The sequence below is a fragment of the Zalophus californianus genome, chromosome 7, assembly GCF_009762305.2.
Source record: "Zalophus californianus isolate mZalCal1 chromosome 7, mZalCal1.pri.v2, whole genome shotgun sequence".
NCBI lineage: Eukaryota > Metazoa > Chordata > Mammalia > Carnivora > Otariidae > Zalophus > Zalophus californianus.
In genome coordinates, this window is record NC_045601.1 from 10466502 (window position 1) to 10483201 (window position 16700).

Consider the following 16700-nt stretch of genomic DNA (forward strand, 5'->3'; position numbering starts at 1 on the left):
TGCGATGAACTAATGCATCCATTTACTCATTCACCCAAAATTTATTACATGTGACCAGGTAAGGAGTTGAGAGCCAGAGAATCTAAAATTGAACGAAAATCCCCATCCCCATCCTCAAGAAGTTCATGGCTTTTGTGCGTGTGTTCAGAATGAACAAATGACAGGTTGTCTCATTTTAAAAGATGATGTCATGTGTCGGTGTTTGAGAGGCTGAAAAGATTTTCTAGGACTTCCAGCCTCTTCCTCTCGGTGACCATTTATGGAATCCACCGCCGTTGGCAAATCAGCCTCCCAGACTATGAAGCCCCAGCCCCGTCGGGGGGCGGCCCGCACCAGCGTCTCCCGGCAAGAAGGGCTCTAGCGCAGCCTCGCCGTCCGTGTTAGCCAGCCCCGCAGGGTGGTCCTCAGCTGTCCCCGCTGGTTTGGCTCACTCACTTCAGTTCCTCACCTCTCTTGGTAGGTCCATCAATCAAAGGGCGGGGAAGGAGGTGTATCACAGCGGAGCTGTCGGGCTGACTCTTCCACGGATAAAACCTGTCCCTTACACCTCAAGTGAGCACTGCTACGAAATTTCCCAGAAAAGTACAGAGAGAAGACGGAGACCTGCTTTTTAGAATCGTGAAATATTAGCGCTGGTTAAATCCCTGGACGTGACGGAAGGCTGATCAGGAAACGGAGCTGCAGGGTCTCGAACCCGGCTGGCCCTGGGCTCCCGGCGCAATCAGCAACCGCTCACTGCCTCCTACAGTCAGAGCCGAGCACTTGTTTCAGAGAGACGCAATATTCAAGGGCGGCGACCGTCACCTTGGAGCAGGCAAAACGGCCCAACCTGGAGGCGGCCTGGGAGGACACCACCCCCCGGGGCTGGGGTGGGGACACCCACGTGCAGCCACCACGTTTTCCTTGCGGGTCGGTGGGGGGAGGAGAGAGGGTTTGGGGTCAGCAGCCGTTCCCGGGACCAGTATTGAGAACGCACAGGGAGAGGTGGTAGCGGAACCTTTCTCCTCCGCTTCGCTCTCGCTTCCCCCCGAACCCAGTTGGCGTCGGACCCAGGAGTGGAGGCTTATAAACATGGGGACGACCGGTGCGGGGCCTGGACCGCCGTCCGCTGGTCTCGACACTCCGGGATCCACAGACGATCGGCTTTTCCTGGTGAAAGGTGTGGTGTGGTGAGGTGCTGGTGTCGGGGCGAGCTCTTCCGGGGCCTGCGCTGGTCCCGCCATTCCCACACACACCCTGCCCTGGGGAGACATTCCCTTGGATTGCCCTGAGTTTAGCTGGTGGGGGTCGGCCGGTCAGGGGTCGTGCGGGATGGAGTCTTCCTGGGGCTGTGTGCTGTATTTCCCCCATCCGCTCTATAGTTTCTCTTGTGCCTTCCCCTACCTTCCACTAGCTTGTTTTCCTCCCCGGGAGAAACTTCAGACCGTCCCCGGGAAGAGGGGAAGGGACCCAGGGCCAATTCTCAGCCCTTGGGAACGGTCCCGCAGAATGATCTCAGGAACCAGGGGTCATGAGGTCACGCAGGTTTCGCACCGCTATCGTTTACCTTTATGGCCAGAGCCGCCTAGTTTCGTTCTCAAATTTCCACAAAAGTGACTTAAAATGTAATTTAAATAGTGTCTGAACCTGCGTACGTCTTCTTAAGGTGTTGTGTTGTGTTTTGTTTTTGTTTTTTGTTTTTTTCCCTCTCTTTAATCTCTCTCCTCACCCTCCACGCCCTACCCCCAAAACTCTTGGCAGGTGGAGTTTTCCTTGGTGCTGTGGCTGCAGCAGGAATGCTAGCCGGGTTTGTTACAACATTATCATTGGCTAAAAAGAAGAGCCCTGAATGGTTCAATAAGGTTTGTGACACGGAAATCCATTTATAGCATTGTTATTGTTTACAGATAATTGGCAGCTGTTGTGCATAGGAGAAGTAAAGAAAATGTTGGTGGCCTTTCATATTGTTTTAAGAAGTAAACCTGTATACATCTCATAGATTCAAGAAATGTACAAATTAATCAGTGGTCTTTATTTTCATTTAGAAAGAAGTATTTAGGGACTCCTGGGTGGCTCAGTTGGTTAAGTGTCTGCCTTCAGCTCGGGTCATGATCTCGGGGTCCTGAGATCAAGCCCCATGTGGGGCTCTTTCCAGTGGAGAGCCTGCTCCTGCCTCTCCCTCTGTGCACACTCTCTCTCAAATAAATAAATAAAATCTTTAAAAAAGAAAGAAAGAAGTATTTAGTTATGTGCTTTCTTTTTCTTAAATTTTAGCAGAACAAGACTTTTTTTTTTTAAATTTTATTTATTTATTTGAGAGAGAGAGAGAATGAAGATGGAGAGCGTGAGAGGGAAGAGGGTCAGAGGGAGAAGCAGACTCCCCGCCGAGCAGGGAGCCCGATGCGGGACTCGATCCCGGGACTCCGGGATCATGACCTGAGCTGAAGGCAGTCGCTTAACCAACTGAGCCACCCAGGCGCCCTAAACAGAACAAGACTTTGAAAGCTCATCCAGTACATTTCGTATTCACAGCATGACTAAGTCTAAATCTGGGTAATTCCCTATCAGTTGTAAGAGGCCCCAGTATTTTATGTACCACTAAGGGGAAAAAAATGATGCCAGTTAAATTCTTGACACAATACTGATCGCTAGAGGCATTTCTATTTATTTATTTATTTAAGCTCTCCACCCAGATCAAGAGTCTCATGTTCTATTGACTGAGCCATCCAGGCGCCCCACCAGAGACATTTCTATTTCAAAAATGTTCAATTGTTGAAGTAAAGTGCATCTTATCATTGATGAAGAGCATGGATCAGCTCCTTGAGCCCGGAGATCACATGTGCTTTGTGCTGCTTCATCCCCGCTCCCCAGAAAAGTGCCTGACACATAAGTGCTCAGTTTGGGTTGAATGACTATAAGCTTCTTAAGGCAGAAAATTCTTAACTCCATGAGCAAGATTGAGTAATCACTCATGTGGTCATACCCCAGTTGTTGAGGAGTGTTTCTTCTCATTGACTTGTAGACTTGGAGTTACTTGTTTGCATGTATTGTCCTCTCTCTGCCCTCTCTATCCCGTATGGTTTATTTAGCCATCATCTCATTGCTTCAGATGTTAACTTGGGATCTTTTATGTGTCAGGCATTGTGCTAGCTAGGTGCAAGAGATACAAAAATGAACAGAATGCCTGCCCTTCAGGAAGCTAGCATCTGGTGCAGGAGACATATTAAATATCGACGCAATTAACTATATAATTATAATTTGATGTTTGCTTGGAAGAACAGTGTTATGTGAAAAATCGTAAACCAGTCGAGTTCCCTTTCCACTTATATTTTTAATAATCTGATATCGTATTTAAGCATTGTAAGTACTGTAAAGGAAAAAGACCACATTTAAGGTGCTTTTGTTCCCCATCTGAATACTCAAGGCTTAAATGAAGCTACCCAAATCACTGTGATGAAACTTGTGGTCATTTTCACCCTGTATTATAGAATATTTTCAGTGCAGAAATATATCTTGTAGAAGGAATCAGTAAAGCCTAACTGATAGTGATGCTTTAATAGTAGCATTTGCATTCATTTCTAAGCCTAAATTACCCGGTTAACCTTTGGGTCACAGACCTTTCTGAGAATCTGATGAAAGCTAGGGATTCTCGGGAAAAAAAAAAAAAACATACCCACATTTACAACTTGGCATTCTATTTTGTGATTCTAAGATTTGATTGCCACACATGCCCTGTCAAACACGGTGGTTGTCAAGCTGTGGTCCGTAGAACCCTAGGGATCCTTGAGACTCTTTTGGGGGTCTGTAAAGTCAAAACTCTCTTCATAGTAATATTGAGGCATTTGCACTAATGGTGTAGAAGCACGTGGGGTAAAACTGCTGGTACCTTAGTGTAATCAAGGCAGTGGTACCCAACTGTACTAGCGGTCATGGTGTTCTTCATTACTGTGCGTCTGTAGTTTTAAAAAAAAAACAAAAAAACCTCATTGCATAAGAATGTCCTTGTTATAGCAGTAGAATTATTGATTTTATTAAATCTTAACCCTTGATTATACCTCTTTACTATTCCCTGTGAAGAAATGGGAAGTACGCACAAAGCCCTTCTGATTTATATCAGAGAAAGACGTTTTTCTCCAGGGAAAGCAATGGTGTGATTAAGTTGCATGCTGAACTAGCTGCTTTTCTTCCCATGTAATATCATCTTTTATTTGAAAGAGGAACTGACAGACTATAAGTGGGTATTTGGCAGACGTTTTCTTCAAAATGAACACAATGAGCCTGTGTCGTCTCTTTAAGCAAGCACTTGTCAGTATTTGTTGCCAATGATAAAACTGGAGCTTGCAAGTGAAAATTAGATCTTAGGAAACTTATATCTGCCATTGTCAGCTTAATAGGTGCTCAATACGTAAAGGCTTTTCTGATGAGGTTGGTGGTAATATTAATGATGTGAAATTTTAAATATTTAATAAATGGTGTCAACATTGGAAGGATCTGCATAACTTGGTGAATCAATATTTTCTGATCATAATGCATGGATAAAAGGTCCATTCGAAATACAAAATAGACTAATGGATTTTAGTGTAACAAAGTACAAAAAACTCATCGGTGTGACTTCAGATCCCAGAGTGCATGCAGCTATTTGGGAAGTTTTGGTGGAGCATCAAAGAAGGAAGGCTGTTAAAATACTTGTCCCTTTTCCAACCACAGATCGCTGAAGAATCTGCATAAAATCCAGCCTTACAATCAAAAAACACTGCAACAGATTGAATACAGAAGCATTTATGAAAATTCATCTGTCCTTTGTTAAGCCAAACATTTAAGAGATTAATCAAAATGTAAAACATTGCCTCCTTGCACTAAATTCTTTTGTTTTGGAAGGTAGTTTTCATAAAAATAGGTTTATATTGATCTATACTGGGTTTATTTGTAAATGAATTAATAGTTAAAATTTAAGAATTTCTTAGTTTTAATTTCTAAAATATTAATTATTAATAAGTATAGTCCACATAATCAGAAATATTTGGGATCCAAGTATAAACGGATCCTGAGACCAGAAAGTTTGAGAACCACTGTTCTGGATGGTTAAATATGTTGTGTAAAGTTCTGCCTCCCCTCTGGCGAAACATCTGAATTAGAGCATTACCATTGATCCAGATTCTGTTTGAGAGGCTCAGAGGTTCTGGAGCAGTTAATGCATTTACACTTAGCAAGCACTGGTTTAAGAATACCACTTAGGCAGTGTACTTCAGAGTCACTGCCTGGCGGTTTTCTGTGACATTAATAGTGATAATAATATCTAGCATTTGAACGCTTACCATGTGCTAGCTGCTGCTTTAAGGGTTAGGGTTCATTGAACCTTCATCACAACCGCATGAGATGCTGTTATTATGTTGTCCCCATTAAACTGAGGCACAAATTAAACAGTTTGCCCACCATGGCACTCTTTCCATCTTTGATTATTTTTGGAGAAGAAATTACACTATTTTTAACAATTTTTTATTTAAATAGACTTCTGTCCACTAGCCTGGAATCTAGACATTAACCATAATACAGATTCAGATTGTGGCTCAGGACAATCAGCTTTTAGTTGGGGACTGCCTACACTGCTATTATTTCAGGAGGATGGTCATCATTTCTTCAAAGTCTTAACTGCATTGTCTTAGCTAAGTATCAGGCTAGAAAACTGGGAATGGAAAGGCAGTAGTAAGTACTGAACGAACATTCATTTTTCTTTGTCCTTCATGGAGTAAACAGAGGAAGATGTAAGCTAAGGTGGCTTTTAAAAACACATGTACATATGTAGTACATATATAATTTTTGTCCTTCCCAAGGAAATAAGGAATTTTTTAACTTAAGTTTCTAAAATAAAATTTAGGCACTTAAATTGACCCTGGTTTAATAATATTTGGTTAATGGTACTGCTTCTGGATGAAAATTCAGGCCAGTTAGAAGTTAGTGAATTTATATGAGATCTGTGATATCTAGAGAACCACTCAGAAATTATAGCAATGTGAGAAAAGGGGTAAGAGCATGTTGTTTTGATCATAGAAAATAACTAAAGAAACACCTCTTGAAAATCTGGTTGGGTCTCAGGTATATTACTAACAAGTGTTCAGTCAGCAAATACTATCTTCTGGGTCAGGGCACGGTGCAAGACATGAAAATACAGGTAAACCAAGTGTTTCTGTGTGTCACCAATACCATTCATAATCACAGCACACATGCTACAAACCTTTATTCAATGGGTTGAGCAATATAAAGAAAATTATTCTAAAAAGGGAAAGGCTTGAGTAAATGGAAATTTATTTCCAGAGGAAAGACCAAACATTATAAATTTGCTATCTTATCACATTAGCTAATCAGTTTGATGACATTCTAATGAAAATGCCAATGAATGGGACTCAGAGAAATCTTGACAGAATGTTTTAGGGCTTTTCTGGGAGAATTAATAGGCAAAAACAGCAAAGAAAAGTTTTGGAAGAAAATAATCAGTAATCGGTGCTTTCAGTGATGGGGTGGTTATTCCCTTTTGAAGCATGCATTGCATTCCTATTCTTCTCTAGTCAAGTTTGCATGCTGATAGTCTGAAAGTTGTTCAGTTATTATGGTATAGATTTTTACCTTAATATGATTCCTTGAAACCCAAGAGGAGAGTCATCATTTATTTTCTAGTTTCTCATGAATAGCTGCCGTAAGCTGGGTTTCTACTACATGCCCTGCATTTTGCATATATATTTAAAAGTCTTTGCAGTGACTTAGATTAGCTCACCTCACCCTTCCTTAAAGCTTCCTCTAATTGCAACAACAGATTAGGTATCCTCCTCTGGGACTGTGGTGCCCTGTGTGTATAGTTCTATTGTTGCACATTCCATTTAGATCATAATTAACTTTTATGTGTCTGTGTCCTCCCCCCGCTCTCCCCCCCCACCCCCCAGTGACTAGAATCTTTAGTCAGAAAGAAGTTACTCTATTTGCCTTTTTCTCTCCAGTACCTAGCACAGCTCCTGGCAAGGCCCTGAGTACTCAAATATCTGTCAGTCAGAGAAGTTGTGACTTCTCTGCAGTTATGAAGTAGCAAAGCTTCTTTTTGGACTTGGGTTGGTCTGGCTTCCCAAAATTATGGTGACATTCAGAGAGTTATGAGTTTCAAACACTCCTGAAATAATTACTTTTTCTGAACTGATGATTTTTTCCTGTCTTCATTGCAGGGAAGGATGGCCACAGCCGCCTTACCAGAGAGCGGGTCTTGCCTTGCCTTGCGAGCCCTGGCTTGGGGCTCACTTTACGCGTGGTGTGGGGTTGGTGTGATCAGCTTCGCAGTCTGGAAAGCTTTAGGAGTTCACAGTGTAAGTAACTACAGTCCTGTAATTTGTATCTGGAATGTTTATTCCACTTTCTGTGGTCTAAATATTAAATATGCCTGATTTTCAAGAAGTGTGTGTGTATGTGTTTGTGTGTATGTGTATGTTTGTATGTGTGTGTGTAATTTATACCCCAAGCTGAAAAGCTGTATATTAGGAATGGTTGGCTTTTTTTAAACTACTCGTAGGAAGTTCTGTGGACAAGGCTGCACATGTGTGACGGGTGAGAATTGACGGTGGTTTGGAATAGGTGGCAGCAAGGGAGTTGAGGTAAAGAGGTTCTGGATATATTTTGAAGGTAGAGCCAACAAGGACTTGTTATACATCGGATGTGAGAGGTGAGAGAATAAATGAAGTCAAGGATCTCCAAGGCTTTTGGCCTGAGCAGCTGGAAGATGGATGGGAACCAGTGTGAGAGGAGCAGGTATTCAGGGATAATGTCAGGAGCTCAGTCTGGGACCTGTGAGTTTGAAATATCTGTTAGGTAGCTAAGTGGTGAGTCAAGCAAGCTGTTAGATACAGAAGTTTGGAATTCAGAGGAGAGGTACAAGGTCAAGATGTAAATTTGAGAGTCTTCAGTATATGGGTAGTGTTCAAAGCCAGGAGACCAGATGAGCTCACCAAGGCATTGAACGTAAAGAGAAAAGAGGTCCAAGGAAGGAGCTCGGGGCACTCCCAAGGTTTAGAGGTTGGGAAATACGGAGGAAATTAGCGAGGGAGATTTCCCTACCAAAGGAGAAAACCCCAGAGAACCGGGAGAATGGTGACTTGGACACCAGGTGAAGAAGGTGTATAGTGGGGTTAAATCATGTAAGATGAGACTCAGGAGTTTGCCAAGTTAGCAGTGTGGCAGTCCTTGGTCGGTAAAGCCTGGGTGGAGTGGATCCAAAGGAATGGAGGAGACAGATTGTATGTATAGGCACATCTTGAGTTCTGCTTTACAGGGAAAGAAAGAGATGGGGGTCATAGCTGGAAGCGGGACTGAGATCAAGAGAGGGGTTTTTTTGTTTGTTTGTGTTTTTGTTTTTAAGTTGGGAGAATTAACAGCCTGTGAGTATGCTGATGGGAGTGATTCTGTAGAGAGGGGGACATTGTAAGGGAGGGGGAGTGACAAGTAATCTTATAGGCATTACTGAGTTTTTTATATTTGGTTTAATCATAACTGAACATAGGCATTATTGTACTTTTCACTCAAAGTATACTGATAGACAGATAGATGTGGCTTTGCTTCTCGTCTGACTAACCTTTATTTTTAAAGTAACTTTCTTGGCTAGTGATTGTTTATAACAGTAAAGTTGTGTTTACTTGGAAAAGTTAGAAAACCCATGACTGAAGATTTTGGATGATTTTTGTTGTTAACCTCAGTTTTGCTTTTGACCAGTATAAAATCTCTCCTTCCATTGCAGGCATTGTTCCAGACATTTTAGGCATAGCACATTTTTTAATCTTCACAATAACTATGAAGCAGTTAGTAATATCCCCCATTTTATGAATGAGGAAATTGGGACTCAGAGAGGTTAAGTCACTTGTCCGAGATCACACAGCTTGTCATTGACAGAGTCAAGATTTGGATCCAAGTCTGATAGTCTTTAGAACCTAGATTTTTTTTTTTTCCAATGTTACCTCCCCTAGCTAAGTTTGGAAATAAATGAGTAGTTGGAAGGAGCCAGAATGAGGGGGAAGGAGGTAGTAAATTCAGTTTTGATCGTGATGTGATCCACACATTCTTGATAACTTGACAGGTTTTCCTGGGTATCTTCAACGTGGGCCTCATCTCCCAACATTGTGATTAATACCATTCAGGTATAGGACCAGGCCATTCTTTCCTTAGAAAAGAGAAGGCCTTCTTTTAGCCTTCATCTCCAGTAGACAAATGCTTAGGGTATAATGGTAAAGCAGGATTCATTTGTATATATAATATGAGAGCAGTTATTTGAAAACAGGTGGAAAAAACTGGGGGGAAATATGTCCGTTATAAATGTGTGGATGAATTATGGGTGTGGGAGTGAATTTTCTTTTTACTTTTCTGTATATTCTTAAATATGTATTGCTTTAACAGTAATACTACCTTTAAAAAAATAGTGCTAGATTTTATTTTTATTAATTTATGCTAAAAATGAAGCACAGCTGCCTAGAAGTTCACAAAACTTCTTTGACTACATGTGAAATATACTTGAGGGCATGAAATACTTGATAATAAGGTTATTAAGCTTTTAGTTTCTATAAAAATCATGGTCTGTTAGCACTTTATATTGACTTCATGGAATTGTTAGGTGATGTTTCCAGAACTTAGTAATGTAGGTCATAAACTGAGTAATAAAGTTTTAAGATATTTTAAAATATAAATAGCCTTTGAATGAGAAGAGTCATAATGAATCGATCCAAATTTTCATAGACCAACAAAGTGAAGATATTTAGATTAAGAAGCTCAAGAAGTTGGGCTTTATGGACTATCCGGTGCTATTCTAGTTTCTAGAATGTGAACTTCTTTGTTTTATGGCCTAAATAAAATAGTTGGGCAAGAAAAATTATTTTCTGATTGGCACTGCTGAATATAAGGACACTTGGAATCTTTTTATATCTTCATGTCTTTAACGAAAACGTGAGAATACAAATGTGCTGTCCCCCTACCTGTAGGTCATTAGGAATAGCAGTTTGATATCCATATCTGAGAAGTCTCACAGAAAAATGAACCACTGATAGTTTTTCAAGGGCACACCTTTTAAAAGCAGTAGTGTTTATTAATTTGTTCATTCAAAAGACATTTGTGGGCTTACCCTGAGCCAGGCACTGTGCCTAGACAGGGCTCCCCAGTAGACCGTTATTATGGACGCCTTCAGTTTTAAGACTCTCTAAGCAAATTCTTATCATATGACCCACTCTGAGTCTTGTGGAGAGCAGTATTACATTTCAGTTTTCCTTTAGAGAGTTTTGGGGATAATTGTGAGATTGTCCTGAGTCCTGGGAAATGATATCTTTCCATGACTAAAGAAAACAATCTTAGAAAATGCTGGACAGAAATGGTCCAGGTCTCTGCACTCAATAAATAATTGATATGATTATTCTAGGTAAATTCAGGTAAATCAGAATCAATCTGTGTCAAATAATTGTTGGTAGCAACCTTGAATCATATTAAAGTATCATTATAAACCCAGTTCAAAAAAAAGAAGGGTGCCATCTACTGGCTGAAGGAGAGCAGTTCACATTCCCTATTTTAATTCACAGCTACATCTGCTGGCCTAAACGAGGGCATGCTGCAGTGCTTGAAGCTAAGCTCTTCAGTTTCTTAGAAATATTTTGGATGTACACTTTGTTTATTCACAGTTATTATGGAATTTATTTCACATATAACATGTATAATACGTCAGATATAAATTTATATTTTACACAATAGTGTTATCATTTAATTAGAGATTCCAAAAAAAGGAGAGCTAGTGGAGGCTAACTTGTCAGCGGACTGAAGCCAGTAGGTGCGCCCAGGATTTAAGGTGGGAGCCTCCCTCCCTTCGTGTACGAACCAGTCCAGGTTCAGCCTGGGATCACCTCACCAGTTCCGGCCTGCCATCGTTGTGGGCCAGCAAGCAAGGCCTGATTGCTCAGTATGGATTCATCAATTTCTTTGAATTACGGTATTTTATCATCTGATTATGATTGAGGCAGCAATAATTTTATAACAGTAACTTAATTGTGAAAAGAATGAGCATTTACTATGGGTCTGTGGTCCCCTCATGCAGCTAATGATCCCAAAGGATCCCAGATGATCCTGGGAGACTGCCCTGTTCAGGCCAGGTTCACACCGTGGCAGTATGATTAGATTCTTTTTATTAGGGGCAAGTATTTTAAGTTTAGAGTAGTTGAAATAAATGCTTGTCAGTGAGTAAATAAGGATCTCTAGAGATGCCAACTAGTAATTCCCCAGTTATCAAAAGAAAAAACCAGGGCACCTGTATGGCTTATTCGGTTAAGCATCTGCCTTTAGCTCAGGTCATGATCCCAATTTCCTGGGGTTGAGCCCTGTGTCTGCTTCTCCCTCTCCCTCTGCCCCTCCCTCCCCCCTCATTGTGCACGTTTGCGTGCTCTCTCTCTCTCGCAAATAAATAAAAAAATCTTAAAAAAAAAAAACCGTGCCACTTACAGTTATTTACATGTTACTCAAACACAAAGACTTAACTTTTGTATCTTTACTTATTTATATTAAGTATTGATACTTGAAGGGATTTCTAAAAAGATTGAGCATATTTATGGTTAGACTATTTTGGCTTTTTTTCCTCTCCTTAGAAGGAAAAATATTGGATGTATAAATAATTCCTGATTGATATGACTGGGAGCTTTAGGGCTTATTATGCCTGTGGACTCATCTCGTTCAACATTTGTTGGAGGTGAGGCTGTCTCAGAGTACCAGTCAGAATCGCCATGGCTAACATTTACTGTGCCTTGTATTTAATATATTCATGATACCTGGTATAGTTAGAATTCACAGATAATTTACAGTTGTTGCCCTCAGAGGAGCTAAAATCTCAATAGTGATAAAACCATGAATGAAAACATGTTTAGTTATTGTGAAATACTTTAAATTGTCCAGAGACTTAAATTTAAAAATTAACTTGTAAATAAAGGGAATTTTTAGTTTAGTTTGTTTTTTACCATGTAATTAGAGATATTTGTTTTTATTTACATATATTGCTTATTTTTAAAGAAAAACATGTTTAGGACCTGTCTTTTTTAAAACAAAGATGGCTTTGTGTTTCTTTTGTTAAAATTAGGTACTCATTGTAAAAACAACAACAACAAAAAAAGAGTATAGAAAAGTACAAAAAAGGAAACAGATCACCAGAAATCTCACTGAGTCATAGTCACTTACTACAATAAAAACATCCCTTTAGACTTTCTATAAGCCTATTCATATAATTGTAGGTAAATGTTTTACTGTTCTATTCTGGAACCTTTTTTCACTGAATAGCCACAAGAACATCTTTGCACAGTAGACTATATAAATCTCCATCACTTTTAATGGCTACACGGTGCTCCATTATATTATAATTTACTTAATCAGTCTCCTGCCAAGAGCATTTAGATTATAATTTTTCACTATTAAACACCATAGTGAACCTCTGTAGGCATGCATCTTTTTGTACTTTTCTTGGTCAGGAAATTTGTCCTAAAGACAAATGATGTTATTGTTGAATCCAGGGGTATATAAAACTGTTTTTGATATCCATTGCTAAGCACAAAATTTATACATTTAGAAGATATTGACAGTGCATACAGGTTTCCTAGCACCCTCGCCATTAGTGGCTTCTTTTACTTTGAAATGTTTGCCAATCTGATAGATGGAAAATAATCTCCTTCTTCCTTTACTGCATCTCTCAGGGCTTTTATGCAGATAATCGGTGATAGAAGTCTCACACATCTCTCCAGCCTCAGTCGCCTCCTGATCTACTGATAGAGGTTGCTTCTTGCTCAAGAGTCCAGGCTTCCGTTTCTTTAAGAACAAAAAATAAAACATGTAAATAAAACACATCTTAAATATTTCTCCAAAAATTGGCATCTGTCTTTCCTATACTAAGAAAGATTTTTTTTTTTTAAGATTTTATTTATTTTTTGACAGAGACAGCGAGAGAGGGAACACAAGTAGGGGGAGTGGGAGAGGGAGAAGCAGGCTTCCTGCAGAGCAGGGAGCCTGATGTGGGGCTCGATCCCAGGACCCTGGGACCATGACCTGAGCTGAAGGCAGACGTTTAACGACTGAGCCACCCAGGCGCCACTCTAAGAAAGATTCTTTAAGAGAAGTAATACAGCTTTCCTTTAGGACAATATTAGATTCATTCTAATAAAATGTATTTTCTCCAGCTCTTTTTGGTAGCTGCTGCTAAGTATACTTTTTATGTTAATGTTCACGCTCATTTCTTTTTTTTTTTTTTAAAGATTTTATTTATTTGACAGAGAGAGACAGCAAGAGAGGGAACACAAGCAGGGGGAGTGGGAGAGGGAGAAGCAGGCTCCCTGCTGAGCAGGGAGCCCAATGCGGGGCTCAGTCCCAGAACCCTGGGATCATGACCTGAGCTGAAGGCAGACGCTTAACGACTGAGCCACCCAGGCTCCCCGGGTTTATGCTCATTTCTTAATGACCTTATGACCAGCTTTGAGGGCTTTTGCTAATTACAGTAAAATCTCTTTCGACTTTTTGCTAATTTCAACATCTGGTAGATCTTGTATTAAATATGTTTATTCCTACACGGTTTTTAAGTTATTTGTCTCAAGTGAAGCAACATTTGTAGGTGAATGCTAGAACCACATATGTAAATAAAACTATGAAAAGGCTTAGAAGTTTTTAACGTCTGAGATATCTAAGAAATAGACTGTATGCTTTGTACTTTTCTTTGGTTTCAGGCAAAGGTTAAAAACAAATCCTTCTGGCAAATTGTTTAATGGTAACCACTTCTGAGAGATCTGCAGGGGAAGTCTGAAAAGTGACTGAAATGTGTCCCTTCTGCGTCCTTGCCTCATCTAATTTGAGAGCTTCCAAACGTCTCTACCAGCTTCTGTCCCCAGGAAGCAAACTTCAGTTCCTTACTCTGATTACCATAACGTCAGCAGACCCAGCTTCACTTCCACTTGCTGATAGTACTTACTAGAACACCCAGAACACAGAGTCATCATGATCTTGCACAGATAGTTCTGTCAAGCTGAGGGCCTTCAAACAGTGTAAGCATTGAGGAATATATTCCTGGAATCATTTTTAAATTAATTGGAAGTGGCACTGTGCATCACTTAAATTTAGGTCTGAGGTGACAAGAACATCTCTATAACCCTTATTTCCCATTCACTGCAGCTCTAATGGGCTTGGCATCTGGTGGTAAGAGGCGCTCGATGTAATGTCGAAGGGCAATTTGGTGACAGAGACCAAATCACAGGGACTTGCTCATGTTAAAATGGGAGGTATGACCAATGTCGTCTTTTGTTTTCTGTGTTGAGGGGGGGCTAAGGTTGGCCTAAGCCAAGGGGGCAGGGGAAAAAAAAGCCAATTTTTTTTTTGGCATATTGCCAAAATACCTCTTCTAAAAACCCACCAGTTTCCTTTTATAAGTAAAATAGGGCTGCAAGCATTTTATAAAGTGGGAATGTGCAACAATTGCTAGAGAAGATAAGCTCTGCCATGAAAGCCTTGTTCCAAAGCCTGACACAAATCAGGCTTAATCACCTCAGGAATGTTCCCAGCCTTATTCCACTCGAGGAGAAGTATCCTTGATTTCATTTGGGTTTTCTTTTTCTTTGTCCTTATTTCTAATACTGAGCATAGAAAATTGGACTCACATGAACAGATCTCTCTAAATAAAGCACTGTGGAGTGAAGACCTGGTAACCTACGCTTCCCCCCCTACGCTTTGCTGTGAAAGGTACCTGTTATTGGTTGGTCACTTAGAAATATCTAAGAATCTATAAAACATTTTTATATGTGTATGTTGATATATTTATATATATTATTATTCATTTACCAGTATACCCGATAATGAAGTGGTCACTCAAATTGAATTTTCCTAACTGAATAATTTCTAACAATTTTAAGAAGAAATCTTTTTTTTTAATGTGCTATGTATCTTTCCACAATGTAGACTGTGCCGAATGTAATTTCACTAGGTTTTGATGACTTAGATATATCAGTTATTGTTTGCTTCTTGTGTTAATGGATTCTGGCCTTTTATAGTTCTTTATTCTTTTTGTAATTTTTCTCAATCCTAGTTTGGCTCTTATTTTTTCCTTCCCACTATTCCATTTACTTCTGAAAAGCTGCTGCCTTATTTTATATGTTTTATGCTAGATTCCTTGCTTTGCCCTTAAATTTTCTCCTTCATAGGGTCCATCTGCTCCGGTGGCTTCATCCACACTCAGAAGGCTGCCAGGCCTGCATCGCTAGTTGACCTCTGAGCTCCTTGCCCATAGACCCACTTGCCTGGGATCGAGCCCCGCATCGGGCTCCCTGCTCAGCGGGGAGCCTGCTTCTCCCTCTGCCTGCCGCTCCCCCTGCCTGTTCTTTCTCCCTCTCTCTCTCTCTCTCTCTTTCTCTCTCTGTTAAATAAATAAAATTTTTAAAAATCTTTTAAAAAAAGACTCGCGAGATATAGCCCCACCTCCCCACTGACCTCCTCTTGCCCCACACTCTCCCACCCTGCCCTGCGGCACACCGGCCTCCCCACTGAGGGACCTTCCTCCAGCTTTTCTAGGGGACTCCTTTCCCAGGTCTTCGCGTGGTGGCTCTCTGTTGGCATTTAGAGTTTCAGCCCAGTTTTATTTCATCTCCTCAGAGAAGCTTCCCCAGACCATCTGGTCTAAAATAAAGTAGCCTCTTTACTCCCACCACCCAGTTCCTCTCTGACAGTATCCTCTTTTCTTCTTTACACAGCACAATTGCAAAATGAAGTTATATTGACCATTTTCTTGTTTTATGTGTCCTCACAAAAAGAATGTAAATTTTAAGAGAATAGAGACCTCATTTGTCTTGTTCATTGTCATATCCTTAGCACCTGTAAGAGTGCCTAGCACAGAGGATGTGTCCAGTAAACACCTGTTGGATGAAATCTGATCACAGTTTCTGCCATTTCAATGGCTCACTCTTCCCTTGAGAATACAGTCCAAGTTCCTTGAAATGGTTTGGTCCCTCTGTGATCTGGCCCCTACTTATTCTTTAACCCACTGGTTCTTAATGGGGGCATTTTGACTTCCCCTCCCCACAGAAGAAAGATATTTGGCAACATCCACAGACATTTTTGGTTGTCATAACGGTGGGGGTGCTGCTGGCATCTAGTGGATAGAGGCCGGGGATGCAGCTCAGCGGCCTGCACTGCACAAGACAGGCCGCACAGAGAGGGATCTGGTGCAAATGTCCGCAGCGCTGCGCTTGAGAGTCTGGCTGGTTGTCTGTTGCACTCAAGAGTTCCAGCCTTGCTGAAAGGCCATGTTCTTCTAGCCTGTGAGCCTTGTCCTTGCTAATGTCCCCACTGAACACTCCTTCCTCTTCCTACTGTTCCTGCTGCTGGCTCTGTTCTTTCCTAGATGGGGTCTTGAGGCAAACTAATTTCTAACCGTTACAACAGGGAGTTAATCCGTTCTGGCAGTTTTGAGACTGTAAAGGTAATGTAAGTTTCTATCTTTAGGTAAACTTAAGTTTTTACCTAAATTGAAGGTAACTTCCGTGTACAAACATATTCTTCATGTCATTTTGTTTAGATGACTAGAACTGTTATCAAGGACCACGGTATTATTTCTATTAATCCAACTGCAGAGAATAGTTGGAGTGAATTAATAAAACTGCACCTATGCAGTTAGAGCCTAAATCCATAAAATTTGGCTTTGTCTGTTTTAA

The 16700-nt window shown here is 40.7% G+C and overlaps 1 protein-coding gene across 1 annotated transcript in view; it reads left to right on the plus strand.

Annotated features, from left to right (window-relative positions):
- Positions 1-839: 839 nt before the first annotated feature.
- TMEM242 (transmembrane protein 242) overlaps positions 840-16700 on the plus strand; it is a 29297-nt gene continuing 13436 nt past the window's right edge. The window contains exons 1-3 of the mRNA XM_027601970.1: positions 840-1159; positions 1741-1841; positions 7188-7325. Of these exons, the coding sequence (XP_027457771.1) occupies positions 1072-1159; positions 1741-1841; positions 7188-7325 (327 nt within the window). The 5' untranslated portion in view covers positions 840-1071. The remainder of the gene's footprint in view (positions 1160-1740; positions 1842-7187; positions 7326-16700) is intronic.